Consider the following 18,759-nt stretch of genomic DNA (forward strand, 5'->3'; position numbering starts at 1 on the left):
TCTCTCTCTCTCTCTCTCTCTCTCTCTCTCTCTCTCTCTCTCTCTCTTTTAAATTTGTATGAAAGGGATGGCTCTCTGGAAAAAGGAGGGAAAAGGATATAGGGGGAAACAAATTTAACAAAAGATATCAATAAAAATGTATCAAAATGAATTTCACTATTAGAGCTCTTCTCTCAAACTTCTTTCATTTTCTTGCAATCATAGAAATGTAGTTACCACCAGGTGTCACATTATCCCTAGCTAACACCCACCAATACTTCTTTCATGTTCCCTGGCACACACTGAACCATGAAGAATAAATATACTCATTGTTGTTCCCTGCCACTCCTTGGCCTTCTTTGTCACCCAGTAGCCTTTCCTACTATGGGGCTGACTCCATTCAGACACAGTATCGTCCTTTTCAGATCCTGGTGTTTTCTATTTACTGACCCACAGGTCATTCTCTCTCCTTTCTCTAGGAGTTCAGTATCTGACTCAGTCTTCCTCTCTATCCCAATTCCTCTCCTTACACAAGGTGACTTCAATTTACAAGTTGGTAACTCAAAATCTTTGCTTCTAAGTTCATCAATCTCCCAAACTCCCACTATGTGTACTTTCTTTGACCTACATTCAGAGAGGGTCATACTTCTGTGTGTAACATCCTAGAAGTATAAGGTACTGTCCCCCTTGGGACTTTCACCCCACACACATACAAGTTAATGTTTTTTTTCCCTTAAAAAAAGCAATGAAACTGTTTTCAATATATAATTGGCTCAGGGGAATAAGGCTCCAGCCACTGATGTAGCTGCCCAAAATGTCCTTCTTCTACTGTGACCCAGAGAAATTAAATGACTTGCCCAGCATCACAGAGCTAATAAATGTCATAGATGGGATCTAAAGCTATGACTTCTTGACTCCAAGTGCAATGCTCTAACCTTTGCATAATGCTGTAATTCAGAGATGGGATTTACCAAGACATAAACAGTGATAGGACAAGACAGAAAGGGATCAAAATGTCCCTTCTACATATAAACCGAATCTCTCCTCATTGTCTTCTACAACAACTTGCCTCCACTTTCCTCCTCCTGTCTCTCTGTCCCTTTCTGTGTCTCTTTGTCTCTATCACAGTCTAGAAGTTGACACTGAGAAAGTGAATGTGGACTCCATCTGTGATTATATTGACCTAAATAAGTTGAGTATTAACCAGGATGAGGGTCAGTACTGATTATTAGAAAGCATAAATCTTAATATCTGCACAAACATGGAAGCACTGAGTTGATCTTTTCATGAGATACATTTCTCTGTGTCAATGTGAATTTTAAGTGAAAAAAGTAAATACAACAAAATGGAGGCCTTTAATCCTGTAAGTGAGTTAGGTGCCAGCTCAGGGTGCCACACAGAAAGTGCTGGGGTACCCCAGGATGGGGCTGGGAACAGGGTTATTATAGGGTACTAAGGGGTTAGGCACCTCACAGTTTCACCAGGTAAGTTGTTTTGCATAACAATCAAAAGTCCATAAAGAAAGCTTGGGAATCTTCGGTATAGAGATAGTGATTAACTCTATGGAAAATGATGAGATCACTGACTGAAGTAGTTTAGAGGGAGAAGAGAAGAGGGCCCAGGACAGAACCCTGAAACACACCTGTAGTTAAAGGAAGAGCAGGAAACAGAGAAGGAGCAGTAAGAGAGGAAGGAGGAGAACCAGGAGAGAGTGGTGTTCTGAAAACTGAGAAAGAAAAGAGTATTGAGGAAGAGAGTGTGATCAACAGTGTCAAAGGCTGCAGAGAGGTCAAGGGGAATGGGGATTGAGAAAAAGCCATCAGATTTGGCAACTAAGAGCTCATTAATAACTTTAGAGAGAGCAGTTTGGGTGAAATGATAACATCAGAAGCCAGACTGTAAAGGGTTAAGAAGGGAGTAAAAGGAGAGAAAGTGGAGCCAGCTACTTTAGATGGCCTTTTTGAGGAATTTAGCTACAAAGGGCAGAAGAGATAAAAGACAGGGATGGAAGGATCAAATGAGGGTTTTTTCAGGATGAGAGAGACATGAGTATGTTTGTACATAGTAAGGAATGAGCCAGTAGACAGATAGATTGAAAATAAGTGAAAGGGTGCTCATGATATAGAAGGCAATCTGTTGGAAGAGATAAGATGGAATAGGATTTCTTGAATAAGTAGAGAGATTAGCTTTGGTAAGGAGTAAGGCCACAAAAGATAGGGATGAAGGAGGAGATAGTGGTAGAAGGCATCTGAGTGTTAGGAGAGGAGAAAGAGGTGAGAAGAGGGAGCTTATGGCAAACGTCCTCAATTTTTTCTATAAAATATGAGGCAAGATTCTGTGGAGATTAAAACTATTTGACCTATATTAAAGGAGACTGAGCAGAGCTCTGAGCCAATGGTACTTTATTAAAGGGTCCATGGTCCCCTCTAATGAAGTGGACCTCAGACCTTCCTCTTGATCCAAGGCCTTATTTTTATAAGGCTTGATACCAGATTTGATACCCAAACACTTTAAAGGGCCCACACAAATTAGAGAATCCCATTGGTTGATAGACTTTGCTTCATGGGCCAAAAATAATACATCAGCTAGAAATGGTATGTCGGGGGTGGGGGGGGGGTGTCTCAGGTTGTCATGGGGCATCTCCACTGACTAAGTGGTCATAAGATGGTTACTTGCTCATGTTGGACAAGAGAGAGTGGTCCAGAGGTACAAAAATAGGTTGGGGAACTTTCCATGTAATTGAGTTACCTCTGCCAGGCTGGACTTGGTCACTATAACAAAGAAAAACAAGGGTGGAGGGCCTCTAATTAGCTTCCTATGATTAAGCAAGTGAACTTACAACCTGCAGTTCGCAGCTCTGGGGCTCAATATACAGAACTTATAATCACTATCCCTATGGAATCATATCAAACCGATTATTACTAATTGGAATAGAGAAGGGATCCAAATGAATCATTTCTTACAGTTTTTAGCTGAGAGGGTAGGGGAATGGGGAACCATGGAAAGTGTGAAGAGGGATAAAAAAGTTTCGAAGTGCTGCTGGGGAGAGTGGGATAGTGAGTTGATAAGGGAATATAGTAGGATTGCAGTGAAGGCCCAATTGAAGTTGTGTAGCATAAATTTATAGTCAACTCAATCAGAACAGTTGCATGATTTCTTTCTTCAGCAGCATGTGTGTAGGAGTGAAGGTGGCAAATGGTAGGAGTGATCCAAGACTGAGGCTTGGTTCGATAGAATCTGAGAAAGGATAAGAGGGCGAGGGATGGATGAAAGGAAGACAGCGTAGATTTGAATTGATTCACCAAAGGGTCAAGATGGGGAAAAGAGCAAAGATAGTGCTGCAGAGAAAGTGGGCCAAAGGAGAGGAGAGGATTGAGGGGTCAAAGGATGGGACGTCATGGTGTGGAACGTGAAGGGAATTATGATTTTCATACTAATCGATATGATATGTGTAATGAAGATAATAGATGAGATTCTCAGAATTGCCTCTTCTAGCTTGAGTCAGATTTATAATACAACTTGAAATGATCAATCAAATCATGACAATGCTCATAATCACTGCATTCTTGTGCTTGTGTACTTTAAGTGAAGCAAATCAAAATACAAGACTCAAGAGAAGCATAAAAAGGTAAACAGGAAAGGGAAGTCATAAGGGACTTAGTAAGGTTAAACTGTTTATGTTCCTACCCGGGAAGATGATGTTTGTAACTCATAAAACCTTACTCATTAGGGTAGTTAAAAGGAGCATATAGAGACAGAGGGCATAGATATGAGTTGAATATTAAAGGATGATATATAAAAAATAAAATTTAGGGGTGAGAGTAATGTACTGGGAAAAAGAGAAAGGGAGAGGTAGAATGAGGTAAATTATCTCACATAAAAGAGACAAGAAAAAGCTTTTACAGTAGAGAGGAAGAGAGGGGAGGTGAGGGGAAGTGAGTGAACCTTACTCTCATCAGAATTGGTTCAAAGAGGGAATAACATACATAATCAATCGGGTATAGAAATCTGTAGCAGCAACAGCATCAGTAGTAGCACCAGAAGCAGTAGAAATTAAGTTTATGGTGATAATAGGAATTCTATGATCTGGCTTCTAGGAATTTTCTCCAAAAGGAAATGAGTTAGCTTGGTATAATTTGTTCTGTATCAACCCATGCTAGAATCAGGGACAGTCCAAACTCCTGGTGATTATTGCTTCCCCTTTCTAAGTGAGTACAGTGCCAAGATTACTGGAAAAGGCATCAGGACACCTAGTTTCTACTCCTGACTCTCATTAGCTATAAGTTTGGCCTTGGCCAAAACAGTTTGATCTCTGAGTCTCAAATTTCCTTATCTGTTAAATAAGCTACTAGAACCACATGGCTTCTAAGGTCCCTTCCATTGCTAAATGTAAGATCCTATGACATGGCCGGAGCCCACATAAATCAAACAGTAAATCAATTAACATTTATTAAGTGCCTGCCACGTGCCAGGCCTGATACTAAGTACTAGGGATACATAAAAAGATAAAATGCAGACCCCGTCCTCAAGGTGCTCACAATCTAATGGAGAATATAACATACAAATAAATGTGTACAAACTATATACAGAATAAATAGGAGATAATTAAAAGAGGGAAGGCACTTGAATTAAGAGGGGTTGGAAAGGCTTCCTGTCAAAGATGGGATTTTATTTAGGACTTGAAGGAAGCCAGGGAAGGCAGTAGGCAGAGATAAGGAGGGAGAATGTTCCAGGCATGGAGAATATTCAGAGAAAGTGCCAAACTAGTATTTTATCATGTCAAGACTAATACTAATCCTGTCTTTGAGTTTCAATGCCATTCACCAAGGCTTACTTTCATTTTCAAAGGTTTCCTGTGCGAAACTGATGAAGTGGCAATGTTCTTCTCACAGAATGTTAATGAAAGGGCCATAATTTTTTTCTGGGTGACTGTAGTCTTCTGGGCTCTTCAGCTTTCAGTTCCTTACCAGGATCTTATCTTTTCCAGCCATACCAAAGACTTCCCCACAAGTCTCAGGACCTTCCTTCTCAGAGCAGGTATGTATCATTGATGATTCCTTTCCAGTGAAACTCAGGAAACCACACCTATAGACAGATACAGCGCAGTCTCTGCTCTCAATCAACTTAGAACCCTAATGAGGGTTGTGATGGAGGGGGGTGGGTTCCCTTTTTACCCTTTCTTGACAGGAACATATGATTTTAGAATAAGCTTCCATTTAAGTAACAACCAAATGGCAAGTAGTATCTAGCTCATATTTTACTTTCCTTTACCCCAAATTTTGGGCAAGGACACCCAAAAGACAAGATCCTCCCTGTCTTGGACCCGTGAAGCCAGTTACAGAGTAACATATTGGAAAGTTTCTCTCCCCACTAAGCACAGAACATAAGAAACTGCTCCCTGGGATAATGACTGACCATTGTTGTAATTCCAGCATGCCTAACGATGATATTATTAGCCTGTAGGATTTCTGTAGACTAGAAATAACTGTGGGAAAATGGCTTGTATTCGAAAGCCTACTTGTCACACATCACAGAGGATCTCTTTTTTATGAACCAACTGATGCTCTCCTCCCTATCTTGGCTTATAAATAATAATAATAACATTAATATGCTATTGTTTGCAAACCTCTTTAAATGCGTTAATTTATTTGATCCTCACAACAGCTCTAGGGAGGTAGGTGCTATTATTATCAGATTTTACAAATGAGGAAACTGAGTTTGAGAGGTTGAATGATTTGCCCAAGTCAATACAGCTATTCAGTGTATGGGGCGGAATTTGAATTCAGGTCTTCTTGACTCTAAATCCACTGTACTACCAGGCTGCCTAGTCTATGGGAAAAATAAAGCCTTTTTACTGTTTTGCTCCCTATGTAGAAAACTGCTTTTATTTCTGTGATAGAGTGAGGACATAAATAGCTTTGATATAGGGGAAAATGAGATAAGTGCAAAGGAGCTGTATGGGAAAAGTGCTATGAGAAATTTGAGGTGGGGAAGCTCACATTCACCAGGGAGAAAGAATCAAGGGAAAGGTGACATCTGAGCAGGGCTTGGAAAAAAAGGGAAGGACTTCAGTAGATGAGAGAGTTGGGGGGGATGTCAAGGGAAGCCATATGCAAAGCATGAGGGAATATGGAAGCAAAGAGAAATACAAGTATAGGGTTATAAACATTAACCCAGTTTGCCTGGAAAGTAAAATTCATGAACATAAGTTTTGAGACATTGGAACCAAGTTGTGAAAGGTCTTGGCATGATTATATTTCTTTGGCAGTCATTATGGCACCCCCTTGAAGTTTTTTGAGCAAAAGAAAAAATAGTCAAAGGAGCATAATGACACATTAAGAAGATTGATGAGAGCAGCTAGGTGGTGCAGTGGATAGAATGCTGGGCCTAGAGGCAGGAAGACCTGAGTTCAAATCCAGCCTCGGAAACTTACTGTGTGACCCTGGGCAAGTCACTTAACCCTATTTGCTTCATTTACAAAATGAGCTAGAGAAAGAAATGGCAAATCACTCCAGTATCTTTACCAAGAACACCCCAAATGGGGCCACAAAGAATTGGACATAACCGAAATGACTGAACAACAACAAAAGATTGCTATGAAAAAGTTTAACTGAAAAGGTAGGTTCGAGTTAGTCTTGTCTACCAATATTTTCATTATAAACAAACCCTGTTGAATTCAACAGGATAATTAAATTTGTTTTCAAGATTCTCCATGAGGTAGAAGAGACGTTTTGTGTTGTTGCTGAATCAAGCTTGGGAATTCATTAGATTTTCTACATTATGACATGAATTTTGCCTCATCTTCTGTGTAATCTGCACTTTCCTTCCATTACACAGAGTTCCCTTGTGGCAATATCTTAAGTGTCTCATTGGTTTGGATTCTAGCTTTAATATTACTACTTGAAAGCAATCAAAGAAATGAAGTTCATCTTTATTTGATTTTGTCAGCAGTTCCTTTTGGAGTGAGGGTATTTTCTTCTTGAATTTGTGCTCTGTGACATAAATGGATGATGGGGCTTGTCCGTGATCGACAATGCCATTTCAACTTTGGTAAATATTCTCAATGTAAAGGCACAATTCTGGCTTATTAAAATGTGGGTGACATGTGAGTGAGTTGAGGGTAGGGGATGACATGGGCAGAACTGAAATTAAGGAAGACCCTTTACCAACTGAGTAGAAGGTGGATTGGAGAGGGGAAAGATATGAGGTACGGAAGCCAGTTAAAGGGCTATTGAAATAATTGAAGTGAAAGATGATAAGTGTCTATAGTAGGGTGTGACTGTGGGACTGGAGAGAAGGATACAAGATATATTATGAAGGTACAATGGACCAGATTTGAAAATAAATTGGATGTATAGTGTGAGTGATAGTGAGAAGTCAAGGATGGCACCAGTTACAAACCTGGGTGCCTGGAAGGACGGTAATGTCTTGGATAGCAATGAGGTAGTTGAGACGAGGAGTTGATTTTTTTTTTCAGGGGTGGGGGGGGTGTGGATAATGATAACTGTTTTGGATATGTTGAGTTTGAGGTTGCCTACATCAAATCTGAGATGTCTAATAGGTAGTTAGTGATGTGGTATTGGAGCTCAGGAGAGAGAAGATCTGTTATAGATTTGAGTATCACCTGCATTGAGATGATATGGCAATAGAGAGTAATAGCTCCCACGGAAGCTGAGTTTGCCAAATAAGATAATACAAAGAGAAAAGAGAAGAGGACCCAGGACAGAGCCTATACAAGGATGGCAACTATCTGAGTGGAGAAAGGGGGATGTATATAAGAGGTGTTATAAAGGAGGCACATACAAGAGATATTATCAAGGGAAAAGTGACAATATTTGGCATATTTGAATATGTTGGGAGGAGTACAAGTGAAGAGTACAAAATGACACTGAGGTTGTGAGCCTGGGTGCCTCAAAGAGGGGTATTATACTGGACAATAATGGGAAAATTGGGAAGAGGGTAGCGTCTGGGGGAAAATATAAAGATTTCTTTTGGGAAAATGTTGTGTTTGAGATAGCAATTTGAAAACTGAGCTCAGAAGAGAGATTAGGGTTGAATACATAGGTCTGGGAATCATCTGTGCAGAGAATTGAATCCATGGGGTCTAATGAAGTCACTAAGGAGGGAAGTATAGTGGGGGAAGAGAAAAGAGGCCAGGACAGACTCTTAAGTGACACCCACAGATAATAGGTTTGGCATGTTTGAAGATCCAGGAATTTTTGCTTAGGAATGGTCAGACAGGAGGAGAATCAGGAGTGAACAGATTCAAGGAAACCTAGAGAGAAGGGATTATGTAGGAGGAGAGTAATCAATAGTATCGAACACTATGGAGAATTCAAGAAGTAAGTGGGTTGAGAAAAGGTCATTAGACTTGATTTGGTATTTGCTAGTTAAGAGATTGCTGGTAACTTTGAAGAGAGCTGTTTCAGTTGAAGGACGATGTCAGAAGTCACATTGCAGAGGGTTTAGAAACAAACGAGAGGAGAGGAAGTGGAGGCTCCAGGTATAAAGGGCATTCTCAAATAGCCTACAAAAAGGCATGCTTACTTATTTATTATATTGAGTCATTTAATGAGATGGATCCCTGTTAATAACTTTATAGGTGTGTGTGGCCCACACATGGAAAATTACTGACATAAAGTTTTTTTTTTTTTTATCTGTATCGGAAAAAATTACAAAACACTGAAAAGTAAAGAAAGGGTCATGGGATCATAGGCATAGAGTTGGAAGGGACCTTAGAGACCATCTTTTCCAACTCCATTTTGTAGAAAAGGAAACTGAGGTCCGTAGAGTTTAAGTGATTTGTATAAGGTCAATTTGACACTTTTCTCTTAAAGTAGCAGGGACAAAATTGGAACCCAGGTCCTTTTCCTCTACATCCAACACTACTTAAAAACTTTAACTTGCTTTTCAAAATACACGCACAAAATCACACCAATAGATTATAATCTCCTTGAGGGAAGAGATTGCTCCTAATTTTATCATTGTATATAAAACACTGCCTTGAATATAATAGGCATTTAATATATGCTTGTGGAAAAGAATGAGATTGGAAGAACTAGGTAGTACTTAAATATATGATGTTCTAAGAATAAAGATGTAATAGAATAAAATATTAGGTACTGGAAGCTAATAGAACAGATTAACATCTGTGAGTTATTGTTACTATGACTGCTTCTTTCCAGACATTGTGTAAAATGGTGCTATTACTATACACAGATACCTAATGAACTGTTTATCAACCAAATTATTTTTACTTCCTTGTAATTCCTATAAAATAAATCAGATTGCCTACCACCAATCAAACTTAGTTAAGTTTATCCCAAATAGACATTTCTGTTATTATTATACTAACCTTTACTTAATAGGCATGGCTCACATGTGAAGAATAGATAAGTATGTGTTCAAAGTTGATTGGTTGGTTTGATGGTGTGAGAAATGATTCATTTGGATCGCTACTTCATTCCAATCAATATTAACCATTTCAGTAGGGGTAATGATTGTTAGCAATTATTGGTGGTGTACTCATCAAGTAATATACATTTAGTCAATCATCTAGTAATTGTATAAGAACAAACATGTATATTTATACATTTATTCATGTAAACATGAATAAATATGTATTAAATAAATACATATTTTATATAAATTGTATAGGAATAATCAGATAAGATAGGTTCATATAGTAGGCCTTTATAATAAGCCTCAAACTTTAAATCCACTGATTACCATTTGTTTACCGATTATGAAGCTCACTTGTACAACCACAAGCATGCTGACATAGGTATATCCATCTTCTTTTGCTCAAATACCATGTCCAAGCCCAACATGGCTGGGACACTTTGGCATAATATAGAAGTCCCCCAATTTGTTATTGTATCTTGCTCCCATCTGTACCATCTCTCTATCAACATGAGGAGAAACCTATCTATCTTATGATCACTTAGTCAGTGGAGATGTCCTGTGCTTTGCCCAACCCTGTGACCGCCCCCCCACCTGATAAATAATTTTTGGTCCTCAAAAGCAAGGTCTATCAACCAGTGAGATTTAATATTTTACTTTGCCTCTTCTGAGCATCTAGGTATCAAACTCTATAAAAATAAGATCTTGGGGACCAGGGGGCATATCAGATCATGAGGAAGGTCTGAGGTCCACTTCATTAGAGGGGGCCAGGTCCTTTTAATAAAGAGCTATTGGCTCAGAGCTCTGCCTCAGTTTCTCTTACTGTAGTTTGCATATTTTGGGCCCCACGCCTGTCCTTAATTCTCAAGGAAGACCAAAATGACATCACAGTTTTGGGGTCAAGGTACAGTGTGTCCAACCATGGCTGATCAGACCAATATAAGCTCAGAAGACTCTACCACAGGTCAGGCTTAATGAACCACCTTTCTCATTGGCTATATGAGTACTAACCCCGTCACTTCACCAAGTGAAGATTGTACTGAAATAGCCAAAGTTATAAGGCAGTACAGCGGAAATCATCAGTGAACTTTTGATTGGTTTCATGACGTGAAATATAAATATTTATACTTAAAAGACTTCCTAGAAAAAAACAAATTCTAAGAGGGATGACATGCCAAAGACTAACATCAAAGAAGACCTAAGGATGTTGGCAAGTTGAATTAAATAATTAGCTCATGTTAGAGTAGAAGAGACTTATACCTAGAATGTCCTCCAATTGTTTCCAGAAACAAGTGAGCAGCAGGACTCCAAATCTACAGTAGCTTCCCGTTTTTTTTTTACGAAAAGACAAGAAGGAAGCCTCACACGAATGAGGAACAAATATACAGCAAATGGTAAGTTCTGGACCTTACTTGTTCTCTCAATAGGCCTACGTACTGAGACAAATGTTCCTTTCAACTAACCATATTATTATAACACTCTATTTCTAAGTAAGTCTTTGTTAATTGCTTCTCTATTGTCCTTAAGCATGAAATAAGCTCTGACAAAATGGTGGGAAAGAGAACATTATTAGGACAAACAACTGGGCAAATTAGAGAGGTTTTCTTTGTCATTAGAATGAAATGGAATTTTTTAATTGAGGCAGGTGGCACAGAAATAGTTGATAACTCAGAAGAACTCATAAAGAAAAAAGTGTATCAATCTCCTCTTCATGTTCAGTGGGTTCAGATGTATAGGTCCTAGATTAATGCCCCTAATCCCAAAGCTTCTTACTCCCTTTACCTTTTCTTTTGCTCAGTGTCTCATTTTTCTTTTGGTAGAATCTCTACTTTTTCTCCGTCGATTCATTGCAGTGGTAATGGGAATAAAGTTCTTCGTGATGCTGGCCATGTTAGGCACCATATTCATTTACTGTAAGTAATGACAGAGAAAGCTGAATCATGCCAATATTATGCACTAGACATTCATTTTCTTTTACATCATTGAGTTACCAATAAGTGAATAAGTTAATTGAGTTTCAAATATGTTGCTAATAACTATAAATTTGTATATTATTGATTATTTAATTATTTATTCTATGTTATAACATAGATATAGTTTTTATATTATTGATTATTTAATTATTTATTATATATAATTTTATATTATTATTTAATTATTTATAATGTTTATATTATATTATTATATATTGAATGGACAACACTTAAAATAAGCTTTTAATATATGCATACATACATGTACACACATAGTGGCAAGGAGCATAGTGGCATACTTAGACTATAGACTCATTGTTGATCCATTAGATAGGCTTTGTGAATGAGGTGAAAGAAAGAAAATAAAGTACAATGAATTTTTTTAAATTGTGTCTATCATTTTTCATGTAGATAGGATAGTTTGTCCATCAGCACAGGTTTTTAACACTAAAAAGCTTTGAGATGGATTTGAGAAGAGATAGGTTGATGCTTCACCATTCCACTCTGCTTAAAGCACTTAGCTAATGTTACTATATATTCCAAAAACATAAACTAAGAAGATAAGTGATATAAATATAGTTAAAAGCTAAAACAAATGTAGTTATTAAGATATAGTAAATGATCATTTCAGCCAGTTGAACACTGAAAAGTCAGTGTGGCATGGTAGAAAAGGCTTTGGATTAGAATTTAGGAAGATCTGGGTTCAAATCCCATCTCTGAAACTTACTAACTGTATGACAGTAGGCAAATCATTTAAGTGATCAAAACCTCAGTTTTCTCATCATCTGTAAAATGGGGATAAAAATACCCTAGGTGCCATCTCTTGCCAAGTCTATCAATTCTACCTTTGCAACATTTTGTATATTCCCCCTTCTCTCTTCTGATACTATCACCATTCTGATATGGGCCCTCATCACCTCATGCCTGCATTATTGCTAAAGCCTGCTGGTTGATCTCCCTGTCTTAAATCACTCTGCATTCTAGTCCATCTTCCACTCAATTATGAAAGTGATTTCTCTGGTCTGACCAGTTCACCCCCTTATTAAAAAAAAACTCCAGTGACTTCCTATTACTTCAAGGATCAAATATAAAATCCTATGTTTGGCTTATAAAACCCTCTATAATCTGCCTCCTCTACATTTCCAGTTTTCTTATACTTTACTTCCCTCTCCCCCACAATCCTCATATACTCAGAGATCCCAGTGACATTGGCTTCTTTGCCATTGCTCCTCACATGAGGCAGTCCCTCTCCTCTCTGTTCATATTCACTGGATGGATATCTGTCCCCTATGCCTGGAATCCTCTCCCTCCTCATCTCTGCTTCTTGGTTTCCCTAACTTCTTTCAAGTCAGCTAAAATTCCACCTTCTGCAAGAAGCCTTTCCTCAAGATTCCCCTTAATGCTAATGCCTTCTCTTTGAGATCATCTCTAATTTATCTTGTATACATCTTGTTTGTACACGGTTGTTTACATGTTATCTTTCCCATTAGAATGTAAGCTAATTGAGGGCAGAGACTATTTTGTTTGGCTTGTGGTAAGTGCTTTATAAATGCTGGTTGACTTGACTTGAGTAGCACTTAGTTCAAAGGGTTTTTGTGAGGTTTAAGGTTTTACATCTTTTCTTTACATCTTTAAGGTTTTAGGTTTATGTCTTTACTAGATCTAAAGACCTTTGAAGTACTATACAGAAATCATTTATTGTTATTACCCTAAAGAATGCTGTATTCTATGTAAGATGTGGCATTTTGAAAATAATAACCTGCACAATGCTCCAAGCTTTGCTCTTTTTACTCACTAATTTTGCATGATGGTTAGGGGGTGGAGGGATAGAGAAGAAAATACCTTTTGCTACTTGGAACTGTATAATCAACTTATTTTGATACACTTTTATTTGAGCAGGTCAGAGACATCTTATAATACTATGTATCTTAGAAATAATACAAAGAAAGTTCAACACAATCTTAGGCAAAGCAACTTAGTAATGTTTTGTGTCATTTGTATTATAAATCACAAGCACAGTCATTGACATCTGTAGCTCAATTATTAGCATTTTTTAAAAATCAAAGTAACCTATGCTGTGTATACTCTGGAACAATTTCATGTAGATGGATGAACAGTAATCATAAAAAGTGTAGCTTTACAGTAACTTGAAATATTCTAAAACCATAAAATAAGAAGATGGGTGGTATGAGTTTGTATTATTCAGATGAGTAAGATGATAAAAAAAATAGATGATGGTGATGATGATGACATAGCAGGATTCCTAATAATCATGGTTCTTTCTACGGCAGCTTCCAACCCAAAGGCTCCAAGCAACGCAAATGGTAGGTGGAAGCTATTTCTAGTTTCATGAGCCAATAATTTAGAATAGTTGAGAATGCAGACATGCTATGGGGCTAAATAGAGAAATGAAAGGTCAATCTGGCTTAATTCTAAGTCATATTTTCAGTTTTCTCCTAGCTATTGATTATATCTTTTACCTGTTATTAGATCAAAAAGGGGAAAATATCAGGTCAATCGGGGCAATTTATAACATGTTTAGTTAAGAGTACTTGTGTAGATGTATGGGGATGCTGGAATAGACACGGTGATTTTTGTGTGGAATATTAGAATTCTACATAGGGAAGGATATTCAATTGAAAATGTCATATAAAAGCTATGGGGTTTTCTAAGATTGATAAAATACACTCTCGTTCTAGGATTTTACTGTGGCCCATGTCCTAAGAATTGGGTTTGTTACAAAAACAACTGCTATCTATTTTCTAATGAAAGCAAAAGTTGGGATCAGAGTCGAGCTTCCTGCCTATCTCACAATTCCAGTCTCCTTAAGATATATAGCAGGGAGGACCAGGTTAGATATTTGCTTAAATTTCCCCTCCTGAAAGTATACACATTGTTCCATACATATAATCTCCCAATTCTACATAGAAGGGCAGGAGGGATATTTTGTCTTTTCTTCTTTGGGTCCAGCTTGCTCATTATAATTATATTTTATATATATTTTGATTTCATTTTATATTATATTTTATTATAATTTGTAATTATAATTATATATTGCTCATTATAATTATGTATAAGCATTCTTTTTCATTGTTGCTCTTTCCACTTATGTTGTTAAAGTGATTGTATACATTGTTTTCCTGTTTCTGCTTATTTGACTCTGATACCATAAAAATCTTTCCATTTTTCTCTTAATTCTTCCTATTTATTTCTTATGGCTTAGTAATTTTCCATTGCCTTCATATACCACAGTTGGTGTCCCTACTCAGCAAATGACAGGCATGTACTTTCTTTCAAGTTCTTTGCTACCAGAAAAATGTGCTGCTATAAATATTTTAGTGTATATGGGTCATTTCTTTTTATCTTTGTTCTCCTTGGAGGATATGCCTAGATCTATGATCTTGAAGTCAAAGGATATGGACATTATAGTCAACAATTCTAAATTGTTTTCCATAATAGCTGGACCAATTTACTGCTCCATGATTAGTGTTTATTAGTATGCCTGTCTTTCTATGACTTTCAATATTGGCTATATCAATTTTTTGTCACCTTTGTCAATTTTCTAGGTGTGAGAAAAAAAATTTCAGGGTTGCTTTGATTTGCATTTATCTTAGTAATAACTTGGAGCAATCTTTCCCATTAATAATTTGAAATTTTTCATTTGAGAACTGTTTGTTCCCATCCTTTGATCGCTTTTACATTGTCAAGTGTCTCTTGTTCTTACATGTTTGTATTGTTTCTTTACATGTCTGTATATCAGACTTTTATAAGAAACATTTGATGTAAGAGTTTTTCCCCAGTTGTCAGCTTCCTTTGTTTATCCTAGTTGCATTAATTTTGTTCATACACATGCTTTTCAATTACATGCAATAAGCTTATCTATTTTAATTTTTGTGATTAAACTAAACTTGTTATGGTTTGTTTCAAATTTTCTTCCATCTAGTGGATGGCACAATAGTTTAGAAATATTTATTGCCAAATAATCATTCTGACTCTGAGTAAATGTAGTCTTGGGATGCTGATGCTGCTTCTATGAAAATTTAATTGAACTATGTCAAACTATTAAGTAATTTGGAGGTGCCATAGAATATTTGTGTAGCCATTTTATTTAGTTGCAATTGCATGAAATTGTCCCCGGGAAATATAACTGATGGAAGTATATGTTTTTATTTTTGATCTACCCATATTGTGTTCATATGGCCACAATTATTCTATGATTTAGTTTTACCCAATAAGAAGAAGTAATTTGGTCTTGTTATTTCTAGTTGAAAAGAAAGAGACCAGTGGTCTATGGTATCTTTGTTGAACATTTTATTCCCTTTACCATATAATACAATGCTCACACATACACACTCACACACAGTGAGAAATAAAAATATATTTTAAATATAATTGGGTAGGAATTTAAACAAAATGAGTATCAGATTGCATAACCACTAGTACTGGCAAAAAAAGAATTAATTATGGGTTTATCTGTGATAATCATGTACAAAAATGCAGTTCATGGACTTTAGCTTTTCTGGCTTGTTTTAAACAGGATTTCCTTGCACTGGTAAAATCATACCATTGGATGGGACTAGTACAACCTACACCCAGTGGGTTCTGGATGTGGGAAGATGGTTCGCCTTTCTCTCCTGACCTGTAAGTCTCTAATATTTTGAAACATATTGAAGCATATTAAAAAGTCATCTAGGTAGCATATAGGGCACTGGATCTGGAGTCAGGAAGTGTGACACTGGGCAAGTCACTTATCTTCTCTCAATCTCAGTTTCCTCATCTGTAAAATGGAGACTAATAGCACCTATCCTTATGGTTGCTGTGAGGATTAAATGAGAATATCGCTAAAGCATTTTGCTCACTTTAAAGCTTTACTCAGCAATTCTTAACCTGGGGTCTGTGAACTTGTTTTAAAAAATATTTTGGTTACTGGTTTTCAATATGATTGGCTTCTCTTGTAATCCTTTGCATCTTATTTTATATGCTTAAAAACATGATTCTGAGAAGTCAGTAGGCTTCACCAGATTTCCAAAGGGATCCATGACACAAAAAAAGTCCTAGATCCCATGTTCTATATAAAGTTAGATATTATTATTAAGTCTTTTTTCAACTCTGTGGGGTTTTTTTTGGTTTATTTTTTAGTTAGTATTATCAGTATCCTTGTCATTATTATCTTTTTCTCCTCACACTGGAATGCTGATGGAGCCAGAGAAAAAAGAGGAGTCTTAAAGCCAAGGAAGAAAGGGGGAAGGCAAAAACTTCAGACCAATCATCATCCTCATAACCATATTTACATAGAACTTTAAGATTTGCAAAGAACTGTACATGTTACCTCATTTAATTCTCAACAGACTTGCGAGGTATTATTATACCTCATTTTGTTATTAGTCTTATTTTACAGATGAGGTTAAGTGTTTTGCCCAGGACCAAATAGCTAAGTGGCTGTGGTGGGATTTGAACTCAGGTCTATTCTAACCCCAAGTCTTATTTACTTTACTTACCCACTGTGCCAGCTAGCTTCTATCGTAACTCTTGGAGCTTAAAGAACACCCTCATCTTCTTAAAGTTTATGTAAATTGTTTTAAGTCTTTTGTATTTCTTGGTTATTCAATAGGTCATTCTTAAGACAGCAGGGACCCTTGCCTACAAACTGCTCACAACCAGAGTCAATATACTAGTTATGTCAGCTTTGGAAGATAAGACTGAAGAAACTGACCTAATCAGTTCATTGTTCTTTAAGCTCAAGGAGCAGCAACAAATTCACAGCCATTTGCAATCTCCATCTATTCTCTGCTTTTCTCTCCTAGTGTAAATAACAGGGTTTACTCTCCAGCCAGGGAATGCTTTCAAAATTTCTTTTTCTGGTTTATTTAAAGTTGGCTTGTATTTCCTTTTTCAACAGTAAAATCATCCCAAGCTGGTTTTCTGGCCTTTACACTTATTACCATCACATCCAAATAAGTAAATTAATAATACTATCCCAACACCTTTGTCTAATTGTCACAACTATTATTTACTCTCTCCAACTGTATCCTTTATCTTTTTTCAATGGGTACTACCATTCCACCTCACTAAGTGCCTCAAGAGTTTGGACTTACCAATATTTCCATAATTGGCCTTGGAATGACTTCCTTCCCTACGGTTTGAAATTTTTCACTGATGTGAATGTGAATAGCAGAGGTTCCTCTGTATAATTCCATAAAGCTCCCCATTGTGGAGTCTTATTGCCTCCCATACAATAGGAAATATGGAGGGAGGGAGATAGATATATTTGTGTGTATGTGTGCATATGTGTATATATGTATGTATGTGTATATGCATGTATACATATATGTGTGTATGTATATGTATATATAGATAATCATCCAAATGCACCTAAAGCACAGTAATACCTGGCATATAGTAAGTACTTAATAAATGCTTGTTCACTTGATTTGTCGACCTAAAATTATGTTTCTTTCTGCTTGGTTTTGATTAGATTTTAATAGCAGGTTCCTAGCTTAATTTTTAAATTTATCTTTCCACCTTCTTAGGGGGAACAACTAGCCAGAATGTAGACCTCTCATTCTGTTTAATTTTATAGCAACAGCATCACTATTTCTTGAGTATTTCATTCCTTACTTTCTGGCCCAATAGGTAACACTATTTACAGTACATAGAAGGCACTGCAAAATTTCTAGCAAAATCATATAGAACTGTTGGAAATGAGATAATCAGAATGGGAGTTAGGAGACTAATATTCTATCTTCTGTCAAGTCAGGTCCAAAAGCATTTATTGAAATGACTATTTTGTCCCTAGCATTATGCTATTAGCATTATGTGGAATCATAAGATCATAAATGTAGACAACCTTAAAGGTCATCTAGTTATGCTTCCTAATTTTACAGCCAAGCAAATAAGGATCCAGTGAAGTAATGGTAATGCCCAAGTTCATTCCTTTGAAGATTCCTGGCCTCCTGTTTATGTATTTGTAAACAAGTATTTGTAGGCAAATACGTATTTGCTGCTGTAGTTTCTTGAGATAATTCTTGAGTTTCTTTTCCTTTTTCTTTTTTTTTGCTGTGCCAAGGAGAAGGTCTTTTCCCTGGCCTAACACTGAGGCAAATGTTGCTAGGAATTACAGGTGATTTGGTGTTCCTGTTTAATTAGCAAGTGTAAATATAAGAATCATCTCTCTCTCTCTCTCTCTCTCTCTCTCTCTCTCTCTCTCTCTCTCTCTCTCTCTCTCTCTCTCTTTCTCCCTCTCTCCCTCTCTCTCTCTCTCCCTCTCTCTCTTCCTCTCCAGACTTTCTCTGGTTTTAGTGCAAAAAGGAAACTGTGCAGTGTATGGCTCCAGCTTCAAAGGCTACACAGAGAACTGCTCAAGCCCAAATACTTACATATGTATGCAGAAGGTAATTCAGTCTAA

At 37.0% G+C, this 18,759-nt stretch overlaps 1 protein-coding gene across 4 annotated transcripts in view; it reads left to right on the forward strand.

The window, feature by feature from the left end:
• Positions 1–4,843: 4,843 nt before the first annotated feature.
• KLRK1 (killer cell lectin like receptor K1) overlaps positions 4,844–18,759 on the forward strand; it is a 25,463-nt gene continuing 11,547 nt past the window's right edge. For 2 of the 4 annotated variants that reach the window (XM_027856373.1, XM_027856374.1), the window contains exons 1-7: positions 4,844–5,016; positions 10,668–10,775; positions 11,202–11,294; positions 13,646–13,678; positions 14,054–14,205; positions 15,892–15,995; positions 18,637–18,745. In XM_027856373.1, the coding sequence (XP_027712174.1) occupies positions 4,857–5,016; positions 10,668–10,775; positions 11,202–11,294; positions 13,646–13,678; positions 14,054–14,205; positions 15,892–15,995; positions 18,637–18,745 (759 nt within the window). In that variant the 5' untranslated portion in view covers positions 4,844–4,856. The remainder of the gene's footprint in view (positions 5,017–10,667; positions 10,776–11,201; positions 11,295–13,645; positions 13,679–14,053; positions 14,206–15,891; positions 15,996–18,636; positions 18,746–18,759) is intronic. The other 2 variants (XM_027856375.1, XM_027856376.1) reach the window with 1 other exon arrangement.

The sequence above is a fragment of the Vombatus ursinus genome, unplaced genomic scaffold (genome assembly GCF_900497805.2).
Source record: "Vombatus ursinus unplaced genomic scaffold, bare-nosed wombat genome assembly UNPS02011431.1, whole genome shotgun sequence".
Lineage (NCBI taxonomy): Eukaryota > Metazoa > Chordata > Mammalia > Diprotodontia > Vombatidae > Vombatus > Vombatus ursinus.